The 22,959-nt window shown below is 53.0% G+C and overlaps 1 protein-coding gene across 4 annotated transcripts; it reads left to right on the plus strand.

The window, feature by feature from the left end:
• The first annotated feature begins 1,780 nt into the window (after positions 1-1,780).
• Positions 1,781-21,315, plus strand: TBC1D22B (TBC1 domain family member 22B). Of its 4 annotated transcripts, XM_061442629.1 has the most exons (13): positions 1,781-1,975; positions 6,425-6,481; positions 7,416-7,729; positions 8,480-8,659; positions 9,147-9,217; positions 9,611-9,739; positions 10,192-10,257; positions 11,132-11,246; positions 18,154-18,260; positions 18,551-18,626; positions 18,883-19,010; positions 19,762-19,857; positions 20,294-21,315. In XM_061442629.1, exons 1-13 carry the CDS (start codon positions 1,920-1,922, stop codon positions 20,420-20,422), a joined length of 1,524 nt encoding a protein of 507 aa, XP_061298613.1. In that variant the 5' UTR covers positions 1,781-1,919; the 3' UTR covers positions 20,423-21,315. The 4 variants fall into 4 exon arrangements, with proteins under 4 accessions (XP_061298613.1, XP_061298615.1, XP_061298614.1 ...); XM_061442631.1 differs by lacking the exon at positions 10,192-10,257; XM_061442630.1 differs by lacking the exon at positions 6,425-6,481.
• The last annotated feature ends 1,644 nt before the right edge of the window (positions 21,316-22,959 follow it).

Genomic DNA, 22,959 nt, shown 5'->3' on the forward strand with positions numbered 1-22,959 from the left:
GGACAGCGGGAGCCCAGCCGGGCGATGCCTCCTGTGCCTCCATCTCACGTGGATTTGTCTGGGGTTCCTTGCTTCTCTGTGCCCTCATGAATGCACAAACAATGCAAACCAACAGAGCTGTAAATATGGACAAAGTCAGAGAGGAGCAAAGTCTGTTGTACAGTTGTTAATAGTGCTAAGAATTGACCTTTTTTTTCTTGTTGCTCCAGGTTTGGTTTTTAACTTATTTTCATGAATTTGTTGTTTGTTTTGTTTTTTTTAAAGAGTTCTAGCCAGTGGGCAAAGTTATTTATTTATTTATAATTCCCATGGGTTTCCAACCCGCGCCTTGCTCCTGCAGCTGCTGATCCCCTGGTTTTCCATTTGGATCTTCCCTCCGTGTGTGTCCTGTGTCTGCCCCCAGCTCCGTAGTGTTCCTGTCAGCAGCCTGGTGGAGGTGTGGAGCAGCTCCTGCTCCCAGCTCCCTGTGCCCACAGTTGTGGTTGCTGGTGTTTCCCTGCCACGGGCAGGTTCTCAGCCTGGGATGGGGACTGCACACATGGACTGGAGGAAAGGAAAACTTGTTACACCCCTGTTTCTCCCTGATGGGGAGCTCACTGCCCTTTGGTAGGAGAGGATAAGCACATCACTGGGCCTGAGAATTCCTGGGGATTTTTATGAGGAAACCCCCCCACTTAATCATAGAATCAACTGGGTTGGAAAAGACCTTTAAGTTCATCAAGTCCAACCTTTTCCCATGACTGCCAAGGCCACCAGTCAGTCACCAAGGGCCTTTACGTGGTTTGTGAATATTTCAGTTCACTGTTGAACACTTGATTCACTGTTTCCTGCAGGAGCAGGATGGCCACAAGTCCCCACAGCCAAGGGATGCCCATGCCAGTGGTCCCCATCCCACGCTGCCTGATGAGGTGCCAGGGTTGCTGGCCACCCAGTATGAGAGTTTCTCCTCAGGGCATGAGAGGAACGGCATTGCCCTGGGCACTGGCAGGGCCCCCCGTCACCTGGGCAGTTTGTGGGGTTTTACAGCTCAGCTGAGGTTTGTTTTTCCCCAGTTTATCCCCGTTTATTCAGGGGTGACCACTTGTGCCTCACAGGTTGCCCACAATGGCGGCTCCTCGCTCACCCGGGTTGCCGCTATGAGAGGACATTCCGGCACCGGGGCTCGGCTGGGGACTGGAAATGACCCCAAATGGTGTTGAACCGCTGAGAGGACCAAGACAGCCCCAGCTGCCGGCGGAAGCACCCCTCGGACCGCACCACCCAGCCGCGCTGCCGCCTCCCGTTGTGCGCCTTGAGCTGCCTCCCGCCCCGTGCAGGTCTCTGCGCACCGCCTTCCCCCAGCTTTCTCCTCCCCTCCACCCTACCCGATGGTTTCGCCCAAGAGGTTGCTGGGCGTGTCCCCCCTTCCCCCCCGCAGCGTGAATGGTCTTTCCCGTTCCCCAGGGCGCACGGGCTGTGTTTAACTTTTCCCGCCCTGGCCTCTTCGCGGTCCCTCTGCCCCCTCCCTCCACCGCCTCAGCGCCGCTTTCCATTCCCCTCGGTGATAGCGGTTCGCTCCCTCTCCCTCCGCACGGAACAAGATGGTTTATCCCCTCCTCCCTCCCTCCTGGATGGTCTCTCCCGCCCCACACAGCCTCCCCGCCAGCCTTGCAGACCCCACCTCCTCAGAGACGTCATTCCCCCTCCCTCTCACGATTGGCCGCTCCTCAACGCCTTGCCCGAAGCGGCCAATGGCGGCGCTTTCTCCTCCGGGATCCAAGATGGCGCCGCCGGGGGCTGAGGGCGGGCGGCGCTGAGGCGGCCTGCGGGAGGCCGCCACCTTCCGTCGCGCTTTGCCGCTGCGCCGCGGGGCCGGCCGGCCGGTGGGCTCGCTTGCTCGCTGGCTGGCCGGCCGGCCGGGCCCGCCCCTCCCTTCCGCCATGGCGGCCGAGAGCGGCAGGCAGTTCTGGAAGCGGAGCGCCAAGCTGCCGGGCAGGTGAGCGCGGACACCCGGCCCGGCCGGTTCAGCCCCGGGAAGGGGCGCAGGGGCCCACCTGCGGGGCGTTGGGTGGGGGAGCGGGAGCGGGAGCGGCCCCTCTGCCTTGGGAACTGGGTGTCAGGGGCCGTGTTACCCCTGCAAGGGGGAGTTACAGGGATGTCACCCTGGTATGGGGTAGGGGAGCTGGTTGGGGGACCCCGACTTTCCCCCTGCAACGGGGACGATACCAGCCCTCCACACACCCCCCCCCTCCCCCAGGCTATGGGGCAGAGTATTGCTGCTGGCAGAAGTCCCACTGTATAGGGAACAAGGGTAGCTTCAGGATTGCCCCTCGTGTAGGGGGCTGTGGGGATCCCTGCCTGCAGGGGGAAGGGGGTCAGGCCCTCGAAGGCCCCCATGAGGTGGCCTCGGGCCAGGTTGTACCTTCCTCATTTCCACAGGTATTGAAGGAATCACGGCCCTTCTTGAAGCCCTTAGAGGTGTCACCTTGGGTGACAGCAGCTCTGTCCCAGAAAGGTGCCTTTGCCAATGCACGTGTCCCTCCCTTAACCTCTCCTATGCAGTGTCACTCCTGGCCCACCTCTGCTCAGCACTGGAGACTGTGGGACCTCTTTTTGTGTGCCCCCTCCTGCTTCAGTTCCTTTGGCTGTGATGTTCTGCTTCCTGTCAAGGCACCTGTGCTCTCCCGGGGATGGGAGAAACAAGTGAAATGTCTGATTCAGGTGGTGTTTAGGAAGAGGCTGGTGCTGATGAAGGAGATTCTCCCTACAGTCTTAGGGGAGCGGGCAACCAGCCAGCAAGGCTACCATGGGGAGAGGGCATCCAGCCCTCTGAGGAGGCTTTCACAAGTGCTATTGCCATCGAGTGCACCTTGTGTTTTCCTCTCGTTTGCCTTATCTGCACCCTGCCCGTCCCCTTCTGGTGTGTGGATGCAATTTGAAATGCTTAGTTGGCTTTAAATCCTGCTGGGCAAGTTAATTTTCTCTTCCTGATGTGCTGTCATTCAGGTCTTTGTCACTGCACTGGCTGGCTCCCTCAGGTTAGTGGGACAATCCAGGTCTGTGGCAAGCAAAGAGAAAGCAACAAGCACTACATGTTCCTCCTCTTCTGCTCACGGGGGAAGAAAATGCTGTGCTCTTCCTGGGTGATTTGGCTTCCTGTTTGCTCACATCTCTTACTCGAGGTCACAGCTGTGTTTCCAGCTCATAGTCTTGGACAGCAGCTCACTCCTGCAGTCAGTGACTTGGAGCTTTGGCTTGGAGAGCTCAAACCAGGTGAACCGGTCTGGGAGGCAGCTGGTCCTGCCTAGACAATAGACTGCAATGTCAGGTTTTTGGCAGAGTTCTCCCCTGTTCCTGGCTGGCTGCGTAGCAGCTATCCTGCTGTTCAGGAGCCTTCTCACGACCTCTAAATAAATGCCCTGTGCATTCCTGGGATGATTACTGACAGATTTTGGGCAACACAGCAGCCAAAGGTGGAGGTGGGACATGCTTGCATCCATAAGTGCTAGATGTAAAGCTCCCTTTCTGTTTTATATGAGGTTTAAGAGACCTTCCCGTACAGATTCTTGCCTCTCTTCTTCCTCTGCCTTGACAAGCAGGCAGAGGGAGGCTTCATCAAGATTTGGAAACTGTGTTAACTTCCTTTTCCATGCCACTTTGTACATTTGGTCACTTGGTTGTATTAGCTTTTAGTTGGGGCTTTTTCCCGGTAGATTTAGCATGGCAGAAGCAGTAAATGTCCTTTTACATTTTCAGTACTGTCCTGTAGTTTTTGCATTGGGAATTGTCACCCCAGTAATTCTCTAGGGATGTGGTGGCAGGTTGCTCTAGTGTGTTACCCTGTGTGATGGGTTGTTATTTCCTGCTGTTCAGAAAGGCAGTCAGTCTGGCTCCAGTGAGGGGTATTTAAATGCTGTTTTAAAAGGGGAGAAACAGACTTGACTAGGAGTAAATCTGATCTATGTCTGAAGTGGCACTTGAGGTTTCACAGATGTGCTTTCTGCTGCAGTGTCAACAACTGACGCCCTGTGGTGATCTCCTTGTGAGTAGCATAATGCAGGTACCACAGGCATTGTACCAGCACTGACCATATGGGTAAGAAGAAATTCCTGTCCAAAGAGCTTCAAATGAGACAGGACAGAGGGCTCATCCACACAGCATCAGCTCCTGACCCAGTGGTGTGTGTGTGTAATGCCTGCCCTTATGAAAGCTCATGCCCTGAGCTTTCTGTCCATGCAAAAGTGTGGCAAAACCAACTTCAGACAGGGGGTTAAGCTTGGAGACAACAGATTCATCTAGCCAAGCTGCATCAGGGAAAACCAGGCAAAAGTGAGTAAATGAAGTTAGTGAGCATCACTTGGTGATCGCTCCTTTGCCTCAGTGTTCTCAGTAGGTTGTGCTAATGTGGAGCTGTAGGATCTGCTGGGAGTCAGCTACAGGGATGTGAGCTGAAGGGGTGGGCTCCGGCATCGAGGGTACCACAGACACCGCAGCACAAGCTTGCTGTCTGGCGTCTATCTGCATGTGCTCATGTATCTTACAGACCTGTTGCACACTTCATTTGCACTCCTTCTGTCCAGCCTGTTATACCCTCTGCACGGGTGAATCTGGCAGAGAACTGGCAGAGATGGGACAAACATGGGGAGAACCCGCTTCATGCAGCAGTTCAAACTCATCAGCGCAGGATGGTGTTCAGCCCTGGCTCTGTAGCCTGCCGGAAACCAGACTGTCCCCTTCAGCCCCTTGTGTGAACACATTTGATCAGCTCAGGGTGCTTTGTCTTGGGGAGCTTGCATTCAAGCTCTTCAAAATGAGCTGCCTGGGAGGTGGGACCCTCTCTGTAGCCGTTAGCCAGCGTATTGCTTCAGAGCGTGAGGAAGGAGTTTCTTCACCCAGAGCTGCTGCCATATCCCCCCCTCTGTCTCTAACACATATCACACATTTGGCTTGTGGAGCTCAGGCTTTTGCACATGAGTTGGAAGTGGCTACCCGCTGTCAGCACAGAGAGGAACAGTGCTCTATGGCTGCTGTCACAAGACAGTGCAAGATTGGAGCTGGCTATCGAAGAGACTGCTGATTCCTCTCCTGCAAGGAGCTGCCATGAGTCACTGGGAAGCAGCACTGACATGGAGAGATTGTTTTTCTTACTCCTGATAATCTGCTTGCTGTGCCCACCCACGGGGGTGCCTCTGCTTAATAGCTGTCCTGACTTCTGGATGCTAATTAGTCAGCAAACTCCTTCCTAGGCTTGATGGCTGGTGGGGAAACACGGTGAGCCTTTTTAGTGCTTCCAGCCACGGGGGGTGGCTGCTGCAGCAGAGAGCCCACCCCTCACCAGGCTTCACCACCAGGCTCTCTCTGTGCTATGTTTGTTTCCAGCCTCTGCCCGTGATCTCTGTGTCTTTCCCTAGCCAGCTGGGCCTGTTTCTGCCACCCCGCTACCATCAACTGGTTCACGGTGTGCTTTCCAGCTGCACTAGGCTGCTGTTTCCCTCCTGCATGGCTGGGCTCTGCTTGTTTTACTGCTGGGCACCATCTGCACCTTCTGGAAATCAGGCCAGCTCTGTTGACCCAAGAAGAGCTTGTTCACTGTGTGCCAGCTCTGAATGGGCCCTTGTCTCTGCTGTGGGATGTGGGACTGTGCTTGTGTACCAGGGATGGGGAGGACTTGTTTTCCGAAGATGGGGTGGCTGTGGATAGTTACCCAAATTGAACTGATAACTTAGGATCCCTGTCTCACACGCAGAGCTTGTAAAACTAGTGATGAACATTCCTCTACTAGCTCCTCTCCAAGGGGATGCTCCCCATGCAGTGCCTGCAGCCCTTGGGCTCCCTGTCCCACCAGTCCCACTCCACAAGGAGCAGAACCAAGGGACTGGGATATGGTGTCTCATTTCAGACTGCATAGGAAGTGGTTGATTAAACTGGGATTTGGACCTGCGTCAAACCATGTGCTGTACCAGATGCTGCTTCGCCATAGCACTGGCTATGAGCCTGAGAGCCAGCATGGGGTTCAGACCCTCAGGTGTATTGTGGAGGAGCGCCAGTGTGCAACACCAGGGCTGGAGTTCTTCCCTGTCCTGCAGGGCTCGGAAGGGTGAATTCTGCATCCTAGAAATCCCCTTGTTAGAAAGGAGAATGATCCTCAGCATGTAAGGCAGTGGGACAGAGACGCATGGTCACTCAGAAAAAGAGCAGATCACAAATCCCAGCTCAGGCTGGAGAGAGGCTGAGAGTTTAAACAAGGCTTCTCTTTGCTGCTGCAGAGAGCAAATCTTCAGTTGAATGTGGCACTTTGGAGCTAAAGCTTTGCAGGTAGAAGCTGCTTTTGGTCTGTGTTCAGTTCCTGACAGCCGGCAAGAAGTGTGACCCCAGTCTGGGTTGGGGAGATTATTCATGGCTTTTTGCACGGTCTTCTATTTCTTTTTCTTTCTCCTTCCTACAGCATTCAACCTGTATATGGAGCACAGCATCCTCCTCTGGATCCCCGTCTCACCAAGAAGTAAGTGCTTAGCTTCTGGAGATGCAGGCCACAAGACTGCAGGTTTTTGGCTCAGTCCTGCAGTAGGTGGATGTCTTCAGCCTCCCCTGACACTGTGATACTCCAGTGGAGAAGGACAGCAGTGGGGTGCGACGCTGTGTTGAGCTCTGAAGAAATTTGCAGGGAAAGCTTATCTGCAGACGCCCTTTATGGCCAGAAACCCGGCCACATCAAAGGAGACAGGCGTAGTTTTTAGCAGTGGTGTCTGAACCCTCTGCTCCCCTTTGGAGACAGAAGAATTAAGGGAAGGGAGGGCGGTAAAGGTGCCTGGCTGCTGAGAGGCTGGAGAATCACAGCACGCCTCCCAGCAAGAAAAGGCAGAGCTGAACTGCTTCCTCGTCCCTATCTCATGCTGGATAGTGGTGAAGGTTCCCCCTTTCTGTGACGCTTCAGGCACTGGACTTTGACTCCTGTAGCTTGAGGATAAATACAAAGGCTCCACCTGTGCTTGAGAAGAGAACCAGGCTGGTTGGTGTGCTGGGAGCAGTTGCAGCTGTATCAGGGGTGTCCAAGAGCACAGACCAGCTTTGTCTGACCTGTGCCATGCCTCTCCCGAGGTTGCAAGTCCCTTTTGTGGGTGCTAATCTACCTGTTTTGTGTAGGGTGGAGGTGGTGGAGCTACAGGAGCTGTAGGCGTCTCCACTTTGCCCTGCTGGGCTGGGAAGCCTGGCATCTCTCCAGCTGCCAGTTGTGGCCTGTGTGCCCTGCCGTCATGTCAGGTTCTGCTTTGTGGCAGTGGACAGCCCAGAGAGGCTTAACATAGTCCTTGGGTTTGGGAGGAGGAACAGAGGAATTGGGAAAAGGGGCTGGCTGATTGAAGTGAGGGCATAGGGAAGGAAAGAAGATGGAATAATCTAACAGCATGGTTCTGATAGTGATTCTCTCTGGTTCTCAGTTTCATCAAGGACCGCTCCAAGGCCAATGCGCTGCCTATGAAAAGCAAGAAGGCCTCCAGCTTCCACGAGTTTGCCCGCAATACCAGTGATGCCTGGGACATTGGTGATGATGAAGATGAGGACTTCTCTTCTTCCTCTTCCTCTTTCCAGACTCTGAACTCTAAAGTGGCCAAGGCCACGGCAGCACAGGTACTAGAGAACCACAGCAAGCTACGGGCAAAACCCGAGCGAGCCCAGTCTGCTCTTGGTGACATGCCCACCAACTGCAAGGTAATCAAGTCCAGCAGTGAGGCCCAGCTCTCCAGGACATCTGGTAAGAGCCATTTTCTGAGCAGCTTACTGCTCCAGTGTTCTCCTAGTTCACTGCCAAACTCAGCTGCTTGCTGCTCCTCACATGTTATACGTGAGAAGCTTCGGCCCAGCCCATAAGCTCAACAGGGGCTTTCACCTGTTTGTAGTATCCTGTACTCCAAAGCATCCTGTGTTCTGTGTGCTAAGGGATTTTGGAGATCTGTTAAATTCTTGCTCAGGGTCTGCTTCCTTGGTGGCCCAGCATGCTGCTCTTAGTAAATGTCTGGGTGAGGTCCTGTTGACCCCAAGTCCATCCACCTTGGGCAGAGAGCTGGGCAGCATCAGCCCCTGCTCACTGTGCCTCGTCACACTGTGGCAGTAACTCAGCAGGTCCCTGCTGCCAGCAGGTGGCATTGGCAGCCCATTGCCTGCTTTCTATGCAAGCAATTAGCTTGGTCACTAGATCAGCGGTGGAGGTGGTTTCTTCTGGAACTGACACAGCTCCTTCTGCCTGTCTCCTGTGTCATGCTTCCCATGTGAAGAGGGAATTCTGATCCACTAGCAGCCAGGTGTCTGGGTGCAGGAGAAAGGAAAGGAAAGACAAATGATGGAAGAGCTGTAACAAATGCCTGTCAACCAGATGATCCATCAGAGTGGGCCAGTGATGCTCTGTTGCCTGGGGTGAAATCTGCAGTGGCAGGTCTCTGAGTGAAGTAGGTTTGGAGAGGTGCAGTCTCCTTCCCTATCTCACTGCAGCGTATGCTTCTTGCAGAGGAGGCCTGTGTGAGGACCCCCCTTCAGAAGCAGCAGTCCCTTCCCCTTCGGCCTGTCATTCCACTTGTTGCCCGAATCTCTGACCAAAATGCTTCGGGTGCTCCCCCAATGACAGTGAGGGAGAAAACCCGCCTGGAGAAGTTTCGGCAACTCCTCTCCAGCCACAACACAGACCTGGGTGAGTGTGGCAAAATGGGGGTGCCTGTGGGTGAGGAGGGGGCTGCTGCCTGCTTCAGATTGTAATCGGGTCTGCTCTGGAGTGGAAAAAAATACTCTCTGCAGTTGCAACAAGTGGTGTGGAGGCACAAACTGCTCTTTTGGCAGATGGCAACATCCTCCGCCAGCTCCTTGTCAGTTCTCAGTCTTCCTCCAATTCGCAAATGATGGCTGGGATCACTGGGGGCTGTCGGGCTCTGCATGAGAACTGAGGTTCCATCACATTGGAACCCCTGCAGGCACCAGTTCTGTGCCCAGGCTGAGCTGGAACTAGCTCTGCTCCCCTTGCTGCAGACCCACATCCCCAGCCATTGCTAATGTGGAGCCTTCCTGGAGGCTCAGTGTCACCAGAGCCTGCAGGAGCAGACTGGGCTTTCCTCTCCTTCTAGGTATAGTGGTGCCTGGACGTGCCTAGGATCTAATCCATTGCCACCACTGTCCGTTTGCAGATGAACTGAGAAAATGCAGCTGGCCTGGTGTGCCCAGAGAAGTCCGGCCTGTGACTTGGCGTCTCCTCTCAGTGAGTACTTGGAACTGTGATGCAGGAGACTGGGGGAGTGTGCCAAGCCAGAGACATGTGCTTCTTGTGTCCTGTAACCAGGTTTGCTCGTGTTGTGTCTGTACCCAGCCTATGCAGGGTTTTTTTGGTTGCGGAGTATAATTGCCACATCATCTTTCTGCACAAAGCCCATAGTGGTGCTAGGAATAGGTGGTTCACTCTGGTTTGGAAAGCTGAATTCCGTGGTATGTGTTGCTCCAGGGATCAGGAGCTGGGAGAGCCAAATCCCATGAAAGGTCTTTCCCCAGCTCCTGAGTCTGTGTGCCTGATGGTTCCAGCTGACAGGCAGGATCTCAAGGGATGCTTTAAGTTGAGGGAAGAGGCTCTGCCCTGACGCAGGTTTTCCTGCCACAGGGTTATCTCCCCGCAAATATGGAGCGGCGAAAGCTGACTTTGCAGCGCAAGCGGGAGGAATACTTTGGTTTCATCCAGCAGTATTATGATTCCCGGAATGAGGAGCATCATCAAGACACCTACCGACAGGTACAAGACCTACCCATGACAGGTAGAGACCTACCTCTGCCTGTTGCCTGGCTTTCTGCCTTGGTTATATCCCTTTCCTCCCTCTTGCCACTGCTTGTCCATACAGTTGGGGTCATGCCAGGACTTCCTCTAGATGTAGCTATTAGGAGGGAAAAGGGTACTGTGTTTCTATCCCTCTACTTGCAGGTATTAGTTTAACCCTTCCTTCAGTTGATCTAATAACTAGATTTTGGACCCCAGATCTGGTTACCTGCCCACACCTGAGCAGAGGAGATCGGAGATAAAACTGAACATGATTCTGTCATTGCAGCTGTAGCCCTCACTGTGCTTGTCAGCAAGTGCAGCTGTCACCTGGGGGACACTGAGGAGTGGATTCCCCTCTGTTAGCCTGTGATGAGTTAGTGTACCTCTGGAAGGCATGGCTCCCGTGTGTAACCCACCTTCTCTTCCAGATCCACATCGATATTCCAAGGACCAACCCACTCATCCCCCTCTTCCAGCAGCCGCTTGTCCAGGAGGTAAGGGAGAGGAAAGCTCCTGTCACACACACTGGCTGTGGGGTGTGTGTGTGGACAAGCTTCCCTGGCTGACAGCTCCTGATGCAGATACCTGCTGAAACTGGTCTTGTCCCATGTTTCTGAGGGACATCAGACTTGGAGCTCAGGGTTATGAGATCAGCTCTTCTGTGGTGAGATGTAGCCAAGAGTTGGCAGAAGACATGAGGCTTTTGTTTTGAGACAAATTCTAGACATTTGAACCAGAACAGGAGATCTGTTCTGTTTTGCTATGAAACCTCTTTTGTGTGAAGCACTCTGTGAGAAATCCAAGCAGGATTTAGAGAGATGACCGGGAGGCATAGTAGGCACATGTCCTCCTTGGAAACAAGCTCAGCATGTGTTTGTGGTATGTCAGAACATGGTGTCCTGGGGCTGAGGCAGTCTGGAAGGTTGTTACAGGGCCGCTGCTCTGTTGGAAACTCTCCTGATCTGTGATGTTTTGCTGGGAATACTGTGCTGATAACGGATAACAGCCTTAGCTTTCAACATCATGTTCAGCAAGGCATGCTGGTGTGCACAGGCAGCCCTCTCCTGTGGGTGGAAGGGTGTTAAACCACCTGGATCTTACAAAGTTGGGTCTGCATTTCTTCATCTGGGGCTTTGATGAGGAGCCTGGGCTGCCTTGTTCTGTGAAGTGTGGGCTGGCCTGTGTGGGGGATCTGTGGATCACACAGGAGGCTCTCCTAGGACTTGTATGCTTCTTATCTTACCCATATTGCTGCAGAAAAGCCTGTCTGTGCATGATTTCTGCTCCCTGAGCTTAGCGATTATGCTTTTCTGCCTTTCCTTTGTGCACGGCTAATGCAGGTACTTGCTTTCCCTCATTCTTCCCTAGATCTTTGAAAGAATCCTGTTTATCTGGGCCATTCGACACCCAGCCAGCGGCTATGTACAGGGAATCAATGACCTGGTCACTCCTTTCTTTGTTGTGTTCCTCTCTGAGTATGTTGGTAAGTGACATACCTTGCTTGAAGCACGTTGCTGCCTCTCCACAATGATGTTTGAAAGGGTGTGAAATGCTGGCATCAGAAAAGCTTGCCTTGCTGAGGGGATGTGTTAATCCTTCAGTGCCTGTGCCAGGCTGGAGATACATCCTGACATCTTACTGCCTGGTTGGATTGACTTCAGTTTGCTGAGCTCCACGAAAGTTGAAGTGCTGAGGGTAGATTTACATCTGAATGTGCTTAACATCTTTACAGCTTGGAGGAGAACTGAGACCTTTTAGTTGCTGAGAGTTTAGGCAAAGCCCTGATGATACAGAGTTGGGGGAAGGGAGGGTTTTGCTCTCAGAGCTTTGCTTTTGAGGTAGTTCTGGCTCTACAGGCTTTGAGGGAAGTATAAAGAGACCCTGCTGAGAATGCAAAAATAAACTATTGAAATGAAAGCTTCCTGGCCCGTGCTGCCTGTACAGGTGTGTTTCTCAAGCTGAGACTTTCAGAAAGCAAATTGACTTCTCCCTGCTGCTTTTGGCTTTCTTGACAGCCAGTTGCCTTTAGCTGGAGATCAAGTCATTTCCACCCATAATACTTTTCAGTCTCCAGCTCTAGCTGTGTTTTGGGCTTAACATTAATGCTGGGCCTCTGTAATCCCTATGCCTACAGGCTCTTAGTTTTCACTGTAAATAGAAGGAAAAAGGGAATTTGTAAGACAGTATTAGTGACAGAGAAATCCCGGGGAACAAATATTTTAAGGTCTCATCCAAAGCTTGTTGAAGTCAGTGGAAGCCTTCCACTGCCTAGCTGAGGCTTTGTAAACCAGTACAGATGTGCCTCACCTGAGCTTGCAAAGAGGTAAGCCAGCTTGGTTCTGCTGTGGTAGCCAGTGTGGTCAGGATTGATCCCCACAAAGTGTTGATGCTTCTCACAGCCTGAAGGACAAGGCACAAAATGTGGCCCTGCTATGAGCTGTGGTGAGTACCCTTTCTTGGGAATTCCCTTTCCTGGGAGGTCAGGAGCCTGTTGAGTCAGGTCTGGGCAGGTTCCCTTTAAGTTGCTTCTACCGCAGCACTTAGGCTTGGTGGAGGCTGGTTGCTCAGGATTGATTTATTGGGTTAGAAGCAGGGCTGTGCACAGTGAGTTATCTCTGCAAGGAGGGAGCTAGTCTGAAGCATCAGAGCTGCCTGCAGGTACCTGGTGTGACTTCTTGCAGCCCTGTACTGTGCTAAGGCTCAACTCTCTGTGTGTGGCAGAGTTTGTGTTGCATCAGCCCAGTCTACCTCTTGCTGGTGTGTGCTTCTCACCATCTTCCAGGGCTGTTTTCACCCGTGCCTGAAGTTTCCTCTCTGAATGTGGTCATCCTGCTTCCAGCTATCTCTGAAACTTGTGTTGGAGAAAAAAAAAGTGTGAGAAAAACCTGTTGAGTTGAACTTGGCCAAACAATATCATGCATCCCCTTCTGGCCCCAGAGCCTGGGACACAAAGCCAGCCTTCAGGTGACAGTCTGCCTTGGTGGCTCCCTGCTCTGGCTGTGTAGCAGTTAGAGTTTAAGGACAAGATCAGTAATTGCCTTGAATGTATATGGGAACGAATTGGCAGTGCTCAGTGCCATATAACCCCTTTTGCAACAGGATTTAAGTCTCTGGCTTGGATCACTGGCTCTTCTTTACAGCTGCCTTTGCTGACAGGCCCTTGAAGAGCTGGTGCTGTGCAGGTCTGGAGGCTCTCCTTGTTAGATCACTAATTCTCAGGATTCCTGGGTCAGCCAAATCTGCGCTGCATCCGAGTCCTTGCAGCAGGAGAGTCCAAAGAGGCCTTGTGCACTTTGGTAACCCTTGTGCAGCATGTGCCAGTGGACAACTCTCCTTTCTGTGGGAAGTCTCTTGTTTAAAGGAAATTCTGCCTGTATTCAAGCTGTATCCCTGGCACAGTCAGGCAGCTATTTGAGGGCTCATACCCCTGTCATCTGAGGTTATTTCCACATTCAAAGGTGTATGTAGAGCTGGCCTGGAAAAGTTTTCCTTGAAAGCTGGCTCTATGAAATTGACACCATCTTCAAACCTCTAGTTTTGCTACCCCTGTTCTTGAGACTAGGATTTTGTTAAATGGATCCACTGTGCAGGCTACTCAGCTCACCTGCCCACCAGCTTCCCTGGATGTTTGTGTGGAGCTCTGAAGGGCTGTCCCTGCAGCAGCTGACTCAGCAGGACCATCACAGCCCTTTGGGGACCATGGTGTGCAGGTATGAGTGAGCTGACAGGCAGAGGTGGAGTTTGCAAGCTGTTGACTTTGGTTAGCTGCTCAGCACAAAGCCAGGCTGGCACCCTGGTCTCCTGCTGTTCAGTCTAGTGGCTTCTCATAAAGCAGTCTCTGATAATGGGCTGGTTTCCATCTCCAATTTCTTTGTAGACTTCTAACCCATCATAGCATCAACCAGGTTGGAGAAGCCCTTTAAGCTCATCCAGTCCAACCATTCCCCAGCTCTGCCAAGGCTACCGCTAACCCATGAGGGCCTCGTCTCCACGCTGTGTGAACACTTGCAGGGATGGTGACTGCAGCCCTGCCCTGGGCAGCCTGTTCCAATGCCTGAGCACCCTTTGGGGTGGGAATTGTTCCTCATCTCCATATAAACCTGCCCTGGTGCAGCTTGAGGCCATTTCCTCTTGTCCTGTCACTTGTTCCTTGCGGGCAGAGACCACCCCCTACCTCACTCTATCCTTCTTTCAGATAGTTGTAGAGAGTGATAAGGTCTCCCCTGAGCCTTCTCTCATGCTCCATCATCCCATGCTTTGAGCAGGCATTGCATTTGCAGACAACAAATCCACTTTTCTACAGATCAATTAAAATCTCTGCTTGGTGCTTATCAGCTGATCAATGTGTCTGGTTAATGGTGTGTCCATTATACATCAGTATACGATATTACGATATTACAAGACCATGGCCTAAAACATAAGAGGGTTTGTCTGGCTTCCCACCAAGGGCTCGAACATGCCCATAGGCAAAAGGTGGGTGCCTTGGGGAGGGGATGGTCTGTAGCTTTCCAGGCACCTTCAGGGAACAGTTTGGCAGCTTCCTTTCACTGAAGCTGACATGAGTAAAGATCCATCAGTCAACAGTAACCAAGCCAACACCCAGGCTCTTGTGTGCAGAGGGATTGAACAGCTTTGCTCAGGGTAGTAGTTACAGCAGTCTGGCTTTGTATACTGCTGAGTCTTTGACTTGATGCCCTTCCATCCTCACTGTAGAAGATGGGGAGGGGAAGGGTGGAAGCCTGTCTGGGTCCTGAAGGAGGTAAATGGACCAGTGGGTGAAGCATACTCGCAGGAAGCTATTTCTTCTGACTGCCCCATGGTCCTTTGGGAACTGGATGACCCTGTTATTAGCCTGCATTTCCCCAGCTTAACCAAAGGGGTCCTGTTAGTATTGCTATTCTATTTCTGAGCAATGCCTTGAAACCAGTGTGTGTGCCCCTTCAACCAGCGCCAACTAGGCTGAAGCAGGGAGGAGCTGCTCTTCCCCTGAGCTTCCAGTCCCCATGTCTGAACTCCTCTGCCCCTTTTTCTGGTGCCAGTCGGTACCAGTTGCTTTTCCTTTACTTGTGCCCAGTCTAGATGCCAAACTTATGCTCCTTTAGGTGCTGGGCAGACACCTGTGACTTCTGCCCCTTGGCAGATGGGATAGATTTAATTGCTGTGTTTTAACCTTTCCCCCATCATGGCTCACCTCCTGCGATGCTCTACCTGTCTGCTGCACCAACACGGCTACTTGGCAGCAAGCATGGGGGCTTTGGGCCCCTGCCACCATCAGATCCGTAGCTGGAGTGATTCCTCCTCCTCATGATTGACAGCTTCTGCTTATGCTGCCATGGGGAAGAGCTCGAGGGAGGTATTAAGGCCACAGGAGCAGCTGAGTCTACTGTTCTTGCTCTCTAGATGGGATGGGTGCAGTGGTGCTGCTGGGCAGTCAGAGCCTGAGCAGTAAGGATGGAGAGAGACAGTCTGGCATCTGAGGAACTGGGGCAAGGCTGACACCCTGCCAGAGGAAACCGTATGCTCCTTTTTCCAGGTGATCAGAGATGGCCCAGCAAGCACAGGGATGCTGAGCCCTCAGTCCTCCTTAAACTGCTCCCAGCTCATTTCCCACAGCCCTTCAGAGTCACCCCCAGCAATCAGGGCTTGTGTTTGCATTTCAAATGGCAGTGACAGAGCTCAGAAATTCGTTCAGCAGCCCAAGGCAGTGCCAGTGCTGGCTCTGTGCCCTCTCCCAGTGCTCTCTGCCCATCTAAATGTATGACACCACTTCCATTACTCATCCAAGGCCTTGTGTAACGGATTGTTTCAGCTTTGGGCTCTGTTTGGCATTTCACTAAGCCTATAAAAGAGGCAGCAGCATGGAAAGGACTGATCTTGCTCGCCCCTGACTGGCTTTTGTAACTAAATCCTGACTGTGGTTAAACTAAGACTGTCTCCCTCTAAACAGAAGCGTAAGTGGAACCTGGGGGAAGGGAAGCCTCGTACCTGGGCGTTACTACTCACACTGCAGTTTACCAGCTTAGGCTGTAACATCAGTCTTGTTCTGAACTCCAGGTTTGCCCTGGATCTGCCCTTCACTGCACACGGTGCAGACGTGCCCATTACTACACAGGGCTGTGAGCCGAGACTGGGTTTAACTGTTCCCCATGTGTCTAGTCCTGCACTGAGCATGGGGAGTCAGTAAAGCTCCCTGAGGGCAAGCAGGTACTGAGTCCTGGTACCTCTTATCTGCTCCAAGCTATTCCCTGCCTGGCATTTGGAGCAAGGGCTCAAGTGGGATTGTGATGTCCCTTCTCTTGTGTCTGCCCTGAGTCCTGATGAAATGTCACTCGCAGGACCTGTACTTTCTCCAGCTGCCCTGAGGCACCCTGGGACACTGCCAGCAGTGTCATTGTGCCACTGGCTCCCTTTCAGTCCCTGCCAGAACCCTGTTGAGCAGCTCCCTCCTTTCCACAGGGCTACTTGAATGATGCCACTGAGCAATGTTTGTGTTCAGCCACACACTCCAGCAGCCTTCCTGCAGTGTATGTTGGCTCATGCTGGGCACCTCCTATCCCTGTTTTGCTTTGACAACAGGGTGCTGGCAGAGTTGCTTCTCCTGTCCCTATACTGGTGCAAGCAGCAGGGTGTTCCCCGTCACCTTGGTAGTTCACCACATCCTCTTCCCCATCACGATCCTCATGCCTGGAGCTGAATGGAGCTCATCCTGCGTGGCTCAGCCTCCTCCCTCCTCCCCCCCAGCCAGTTCTAGCTACTAGCATATGGCCCTGTCCCCTTCTTTTGCCTGTCCATCCTTCTTTCTCTGTGAGGGAAGTTATCTAGGGAAGGATTTTGCCTGCCTTTCTCATTATCAGGAATATTTGTGAGTCCCTGCAGAGAAGGTAGTAGAAGAGTGATAGCTTTGGATGATGACCTGCAGCTGTAGAAGAGCTTTGCTGATCTTTCTGCAGTTCAAGCTTGCTAGATTAATGCAGAGGTAAGCCCTTGCTTGTCGCTAAAGCTCCTGGTGGCATTTTGCTCTGGAGCTGAGCCCTGTCCCAGAGGAGGAGCAGAGACTGGCTCTGCACTTCCTGTCCTCCTGTACGCAAGATCTGTTAGTGTGAGTTTTCACCTAAACCAAGAGTGCGGCCTGGCTCTAGCCCCAATCCCTTTCCTCTTCTTCTCTTGTTCTTTTCCAAGGAAGTTCAGACACTTGTTAGGCTTTCCGTACCTCTGGGTTTGGAAATGGGCCAGTTTAGTCCTGTCATCTGTTGGTCTGATTTAGCACTGTGTTGGGTGCTCTCCTGAGGAAGAAAGGGAAGGGAGCTGCTGGGTCTGCCAAGCCAGGAGGGCCAGACCTGTGTCTCCTGAGTCTCCTCCCTGTTTCCACTGCCTTTTACAGCCCCAGGTTATGGTGAACTTGGCCTGGAGCAGGTGATACCTGCTCCAAATTCAGCTAGCATCACCACCATCCTACCCTTGAGGTTTCTGATCTCTCCCTTCCCCTTCTTGCAGGTTCATAAGCCCATGTAAAAGCAGGGGCAGCCTTTTGCACTCTGTGAGTACCCTTTGGGGGCAGAGCTGCCACTAACCCTTGTGCTTTCTGACCCCCATTTCACTGGCTTTGGAAAACAAGCTTGCACAAATCACTGCTTCCCCTTCAGCAAAGTTCTGTGCTTGGGGCTGCTGTTTGCTGGATCTCTCCCATCATCTGGGCTTGAGGAGGAGAAGATGTGAAGCTGAGCAGCCTCTCTGCTGCGTGTCCCCACTGTCAGGCTTCGAGCTGGATTTAACTCGGAGCCTTTTTGCTCTCTAGGAAGATGTCTGTCGGCTTTTGGGACTTGCAACTGTGCCTCAAAGTCCTGCTCTCCCATAGAGGGTTCTGATGCTTTGGCAGTCACTTTTTAGGTGACACTATTGTGCTTCAGTCCTGGGATGATGCTGGTGAATCTGACTGGGTGCAGGCACTGAGCTGCCCCAGGTCACGGGCAGTGTTTCCCTCCCTGGTTTCTTGCTGCAGTGGGAGGTGCGTCTCTCCCAGCTCTCCCTGTGGTGCTTGCAGAGACCTGCCATCACCTGAGGTGGGATGTGGTCTGGCTAGAGGGGTCCCGTATGCAGCTTTGTCCATGCACAGCCCCTGCCCCAGAGGGAATGTGACAGCAGCAGCACTGTGGGATCCCTCCCACAGCACCCTGGAGATCTGGGCTGGTTTCGGATCGTGGCCACTGAGTCTTTTGGGATCCTTCAGCCCTTCACTTGGGTTGGAGAAATAGGTCACTGCACGGGTGCTGTGCTCTGGGCCAGGCAGGGAGCCTCATAGCTTGCCTTTGTCTTGATAAAGTCTCTCAGCGTGTCCTGTGAGCTGCCTGATGTCCCCACCCTCCTGATGCTCTTCCCTCTCTGTTCTGCAGAGGAGGATGTGGAGAACTTTGATGTGACGAACCTGTCGCAGGATGTGTTACGGAGCATTGAAGCTGACAGCTTCTGGTGCATGAGCAAGCTGCTGGATGGGATTCAGGTGAGCTCTGGGGCCCTGGGGGGGGTGTCTCTCCCTTTGATATGGTGAGTGCTCTGCATGTGCCAGCATTAGGAAGATTTTGCTATTTCACTGAGCTAAATCTGTGGGTAAAATCCTGTGCCTCTCGAACCAGCACTGTCCTGACTAGGGATTCACAGCAGGCAGATGATCCTGGTGCTCAAAAGTTGTGTATCCATGACTCATGGTGCTGTTGGAGCTGCAGATGTGGTTTGGGTCATTTCTAGCTGTTGTTAGAGCTGCTGCTTCTGACTCCTGGCCTCTCCCCACAGGATAACTACACCTTTGCTCAGCCAGGGATCCAGAAGAAAGTCAAAGCCCTGGAGGAGCTAGTGAGCCGGATCGATGGTAGGTGACATGGGGATCTGAGCAGGTTGTCACAACACTGGGGGGGGGCTCCTTTGCAAGTAGCACCCTCAGGGCAGGGGTAGACTCTTTCCTGCAATGGTATAGAAGCAGAGCGCAGGGTAGGGTCAGCCAGGAACCTCCTGGGACAGGGTTTTGCTGCCCAGGATGAGGAGTGGAGGTGTTTTGGAGAACAAGGTCTCATCCTGAAAGCCCGTGCTGTGTTCCTCAGGTGTGTAAGTGAAATGTGCTGTTTCAGAGCAGGTACACAATCACTTTAGGAAGTACGAGGTCGAATACCTGCAGTTTGCCTTTCGCTGGATGAACAATCTGCTGATGAGGGAGCTGCCTCTTCGCTGCACCATCCGCCTCTGGGACACCTACCAGGTACACAGGCTCCTGCTGCCTTCCCTGCTTGGCTGGTCACTCCAGGACTGATTCTGTGTGCACGGTGGGATGCAAGTTATCTGGTAACTGGGGAGATCATGGAATCATAGAATAGTTATGGTTGTAAAGGACCTTAAGATCATCCAGTTCCAACCCCCTGCAATGGGAAGGGACTCCTCACTTTAAACCATGTTGCCCAAGGCTCTGTCCAGCCTGGCCTTGAACCCTGCCAGGGATGGAGCATGTATCACTTCTTTAGGCAGCCTGTTTCAGTGTCTCACCAGACTCACAGTAAAGAACTTCCTTATATCCAACCTGAGCTATCTCTAAGTTTGAACCCATTACCCCTTGTCCTATCACTGCAGTCCCTGATGAAGAGTCCCTCTCCAGCATCCTTGTAGCCCCCTTCAGACACTGGAAGCTGCTCTGAGGTCTCCACCCAGCTTCTCTTCTCCAGGCTGAACAGCCCCAGTGTTCTCAGCCTGGCTCCATACAGGAGGTGCTCCAGCCCCTGAGCATCCTCCTGGCCTCCTCTGGCCTTGCTCCAACAGCTCCGTGTCCTTCTTATGTTGAGAACACCAGAACCGCACACAGTGCTGCAAGTGGGATCTCGTGAGAGCAGAGTAGAGGGGTGTGACGAAGGAAGCAAAGCAACGTGGCCCTGGGACATTGATAGCCAGTTAGGTGATAGGTGGCCCAGCAGGATATATGTGTCCAGGGAGGTCATGACACAGAGCTTTGCTGTCCACAGTCAGAGCCAGAAGGATTCTCACATTTCCACCTGTATGTCTGCGCTGCCTTCTTGATCAAGTGGCGAAAGGAGATCCTAGATGAGGAAGATTTCCAAGTAAGACCTTGGGGCTGGGGATAATTCCCTGGTGGTGAGGGGAGGGAATTGCTTTGGTTGGAGGCCAAGGTGGATGGAGTCAGCCATCACCTCGGAGCTGTCTCCAAGATCATTCTGTCTCAGGATCCTTGCCTAAAAGTAACTACTGAGCTGAGGGCTCAGGATAGAACTGAGCTGTTGGAGAGTTCTGACATCAAATATCAGCTCTAATCAGGGTAAGTCGCTTGATGTCCAGCCTTCTGGTGTCCAGCTATGGAAGCATCCTTTATCTCAAGGGATTTTGGGGCATCTGAGGTGTTCCACTGATTGGGATCTAGACATGAGCATACCTTAATGCTGTCTGTGAGCAAGTTATTGATTGCTGCTGCCCTGAGCCTGCTCTGGATCTATTCTCTGCCTTCAAGCTCCCCAAACTGAGCACCTTCCCCTCTTTCAGGGCCTTCTGATGTTATTACAAAACCTGCCAACAATACACTGGGGTAATGAAGAGATTGGACTCCTGCTCGCTGAAGCCTACAGACTCAAGTACATGTTTGCAGATGCCCCCAATCATTACCGCCGATAGGTGCCAGGACTCAACTCCCTCCTTTTCCCCATGTCCAGCCCTTGTCCTGGCCCAATCTGATCACTGTGGCATTTCTGTCATCCAAGTCCTGGGACACTCTGGCCAGGAGCTGCTCCTCGCTGTACAAAGCTCACATTGACTCTTGTCTTAACTCTTAACGTGTGCCTGTCTGCCACTCCATGCGCCTGGATGTGCCACTCCAGTGACCGTCAGTATTCCATGCCAAGCCAGGGAGAGAGGCGTGAAAGGGCTGTGAGAGGACATTGGGGGGCAGCTTTACAGATAAACTGAGCTGAGGACGAAGCCCTCCTACCCTCTCCACCCTGTATGCTGGGCTGGGACCACTTTGGCTTCGCTGCCTCGTGTTACCCTGTCACCACGTGCGCTGCCATATCTGCTCCCTTCTCTCTTCTGCCACTGGTCGCTCCAGCTCCCAGATGAAAAATGCCTTATGAGAGACCTGCCTGGCTGGAAAATCCTTCCCCTGAGGGCAGCAGGGCAAGAAGCTGCTCTCAGGGCCTGGCTTCACTCCCAGGGTCCGGACACCCCAAGCACTTTGTGGGTTCACAAGAGAACCCCTTGCACCTGCTCTGTGTCCTCCTCATCCTCTTCACCTCCCTCTCCCCCAGGCAGTGGGGTGAGCATGGCCCAAGACGGGGGGGGGGCAACTCCATCACATCCAATGATGCATGTCAGCTTCACAGGACTTCCTGTGACTGATGTGCTGTTGGTACAGCCCCCCTGTCATGGCAGGAGGCGGGGGGAGCTGGAAGGGGAGCAGCATCTCTCACTCCCCCCTTGCAAAGCCCCTGTTCCTCTGAGACATTCTGTGTATATTGTGTTCTTGTGTATATGGGTTAAAGATGTACAATATACGTCTTATGTTTGTAGCAGATCATGATTTTATATTTATAACATGCACTCCTTGTTCTCCTCATCCTCTCCATGCCTGGGAAGGGTGCCTGGTTACAGCATCATAGGGCTTTGGACCTCTCCAGACATGGGGGGGGGGGGGGGGGGGGGGCGTTTTGGACCCACGGCGTGTGTGTGCAGTGTGGGACTTGCCAGGAAGAGCTGCAATGGAAACATGGATCTCAAAGCTTCCCTCCAAAGAGGATTTGGGTGCTTAAAGGAGATGGGAAGCAGGGTAGAGCCATGTCCAGGGAAAAGGGTATCCCGTCTTGTCTGCTGCTGGCTCCGAGACCAGTGGAACTATCTGGGGAGGAACAATCCAGGATCCAGCGCTGGCTGCCCCGCCATTCCCCAGCCCTATGGATGTGTCCTCCAGGGCTTCTCCCAGCAAGGAGCAGGCTGCCCTCACCACCATCTGCTCTTAAACCAGTTGTGGATGTTTTAACCAGCTGCGTTCTTCCTGCTGGCCACATCCTGATCGGGGGCTGGGGGTGGATCCAGGCCATGTGGGCTGTCACCAGGGCCTGGAGCTTCCCGGTCCCTCCGTATTCCATTGCTGTTCCCAGTGGGAAGAGGCAGCGGGGCTGCGAGGCCGGGGTTGAGCATGTGAAAGGCAGAGCCTTGTTGCCAATAAAACTCCAAATAGTGTCTCAAGAAATTGCTTTCCCAACCTGGAGTTGTTCTTCACAGGCTTTTAGTTGGGACTTTTGCAGGTGCCTTTTGTTGCTTTCTCCATGGGACAGACCTGGTGAGCTGCAGTGAGACGTGACAAAGGGAGAGAAGAAATAACCCACCCAAACTCAACAACAGCTCTGGGCTTGGGGCATGTGCTTGTGGTGGGGTTGAGAGGGGTGTTTGAGGGGCCTCAGGTGTGGTTGTGCCTCAGTTTCCTCACCTGTAAAGCAAGGTGGGGGGGGGTCTCAGCTGTGGAAATTGCTGGTTTGTCAGGAGAGGGCTTGGCCTTTCCAAGAGCTCCAAGAAGGGCCTGAGACAGCCCTAAGCCACCCGATCCCTGCCCAAGCCTCTGCAGTCAGTCTCCAAGCTGCTTAATTTGTGTTTCAGCCTATTTACCTTGATGGGATTTACTGAGACGGGTTGTCCCGGTGCCACCCAGCACCGGGGTGATGCCAATGATACCACCCAAAAACCTGCCTGAGACCCCCCCACCCTCTATCCACCCTCCCCCCTCCACTCCCATCTCCCCCCTTTCAGGCCTGGGCGATGAAGCTGATTCTGCAGCTGAAAGATGCCATCGTCGTGGAAACCTTGGAGCTGCAGAGCTATTCGGGAAGTCACCATCTCATTTGTTAAAGAGGAAAAGATGGGGTGGGAGGGGGAAGCTATTTTATTAAAGTGCAATAATTCTAACCCGAAATGATGCCAGCAGGGAGGTCTATGGGCAGTAGTCCATGGATGCTGTTTTCCGGTGCTGTCCTCTGGAGAACAGGTGCCCAACATCCCTCTTGCTGATAAATCCTCCTTGGTTTTGCAACAGGTGGAAATGATAGAAAGTAAATTGAAGAATTCCCCCTTTAATACCTTGCCCATCCCCTGCTGCTCTCCTTGAGCCAGGGGTCCTGGTGGTGCAGCACCACCTGCAGCAACACCAGCCTGTGCAGGAGGGA

Source organism: Pezoporus flaviventris, unplaced genomic scaffold (assembly GCF_033815535.1).
Source record: "Pezoporus flaviventris isolate CSIRO_AGI_PZ_B2104156 unplaced genomic scaffold, CSIRO_AGI_Pfla_v1 ptg000228l, whole genome shotgun sequence".
In the NCBI taxonomy this organism is placed as follows: Eukaryota; Metazoa; Chordata; class Aves; order Psittaciformes; family Psittacidae; genus Pezoporus; species Pezoporus flaviventris.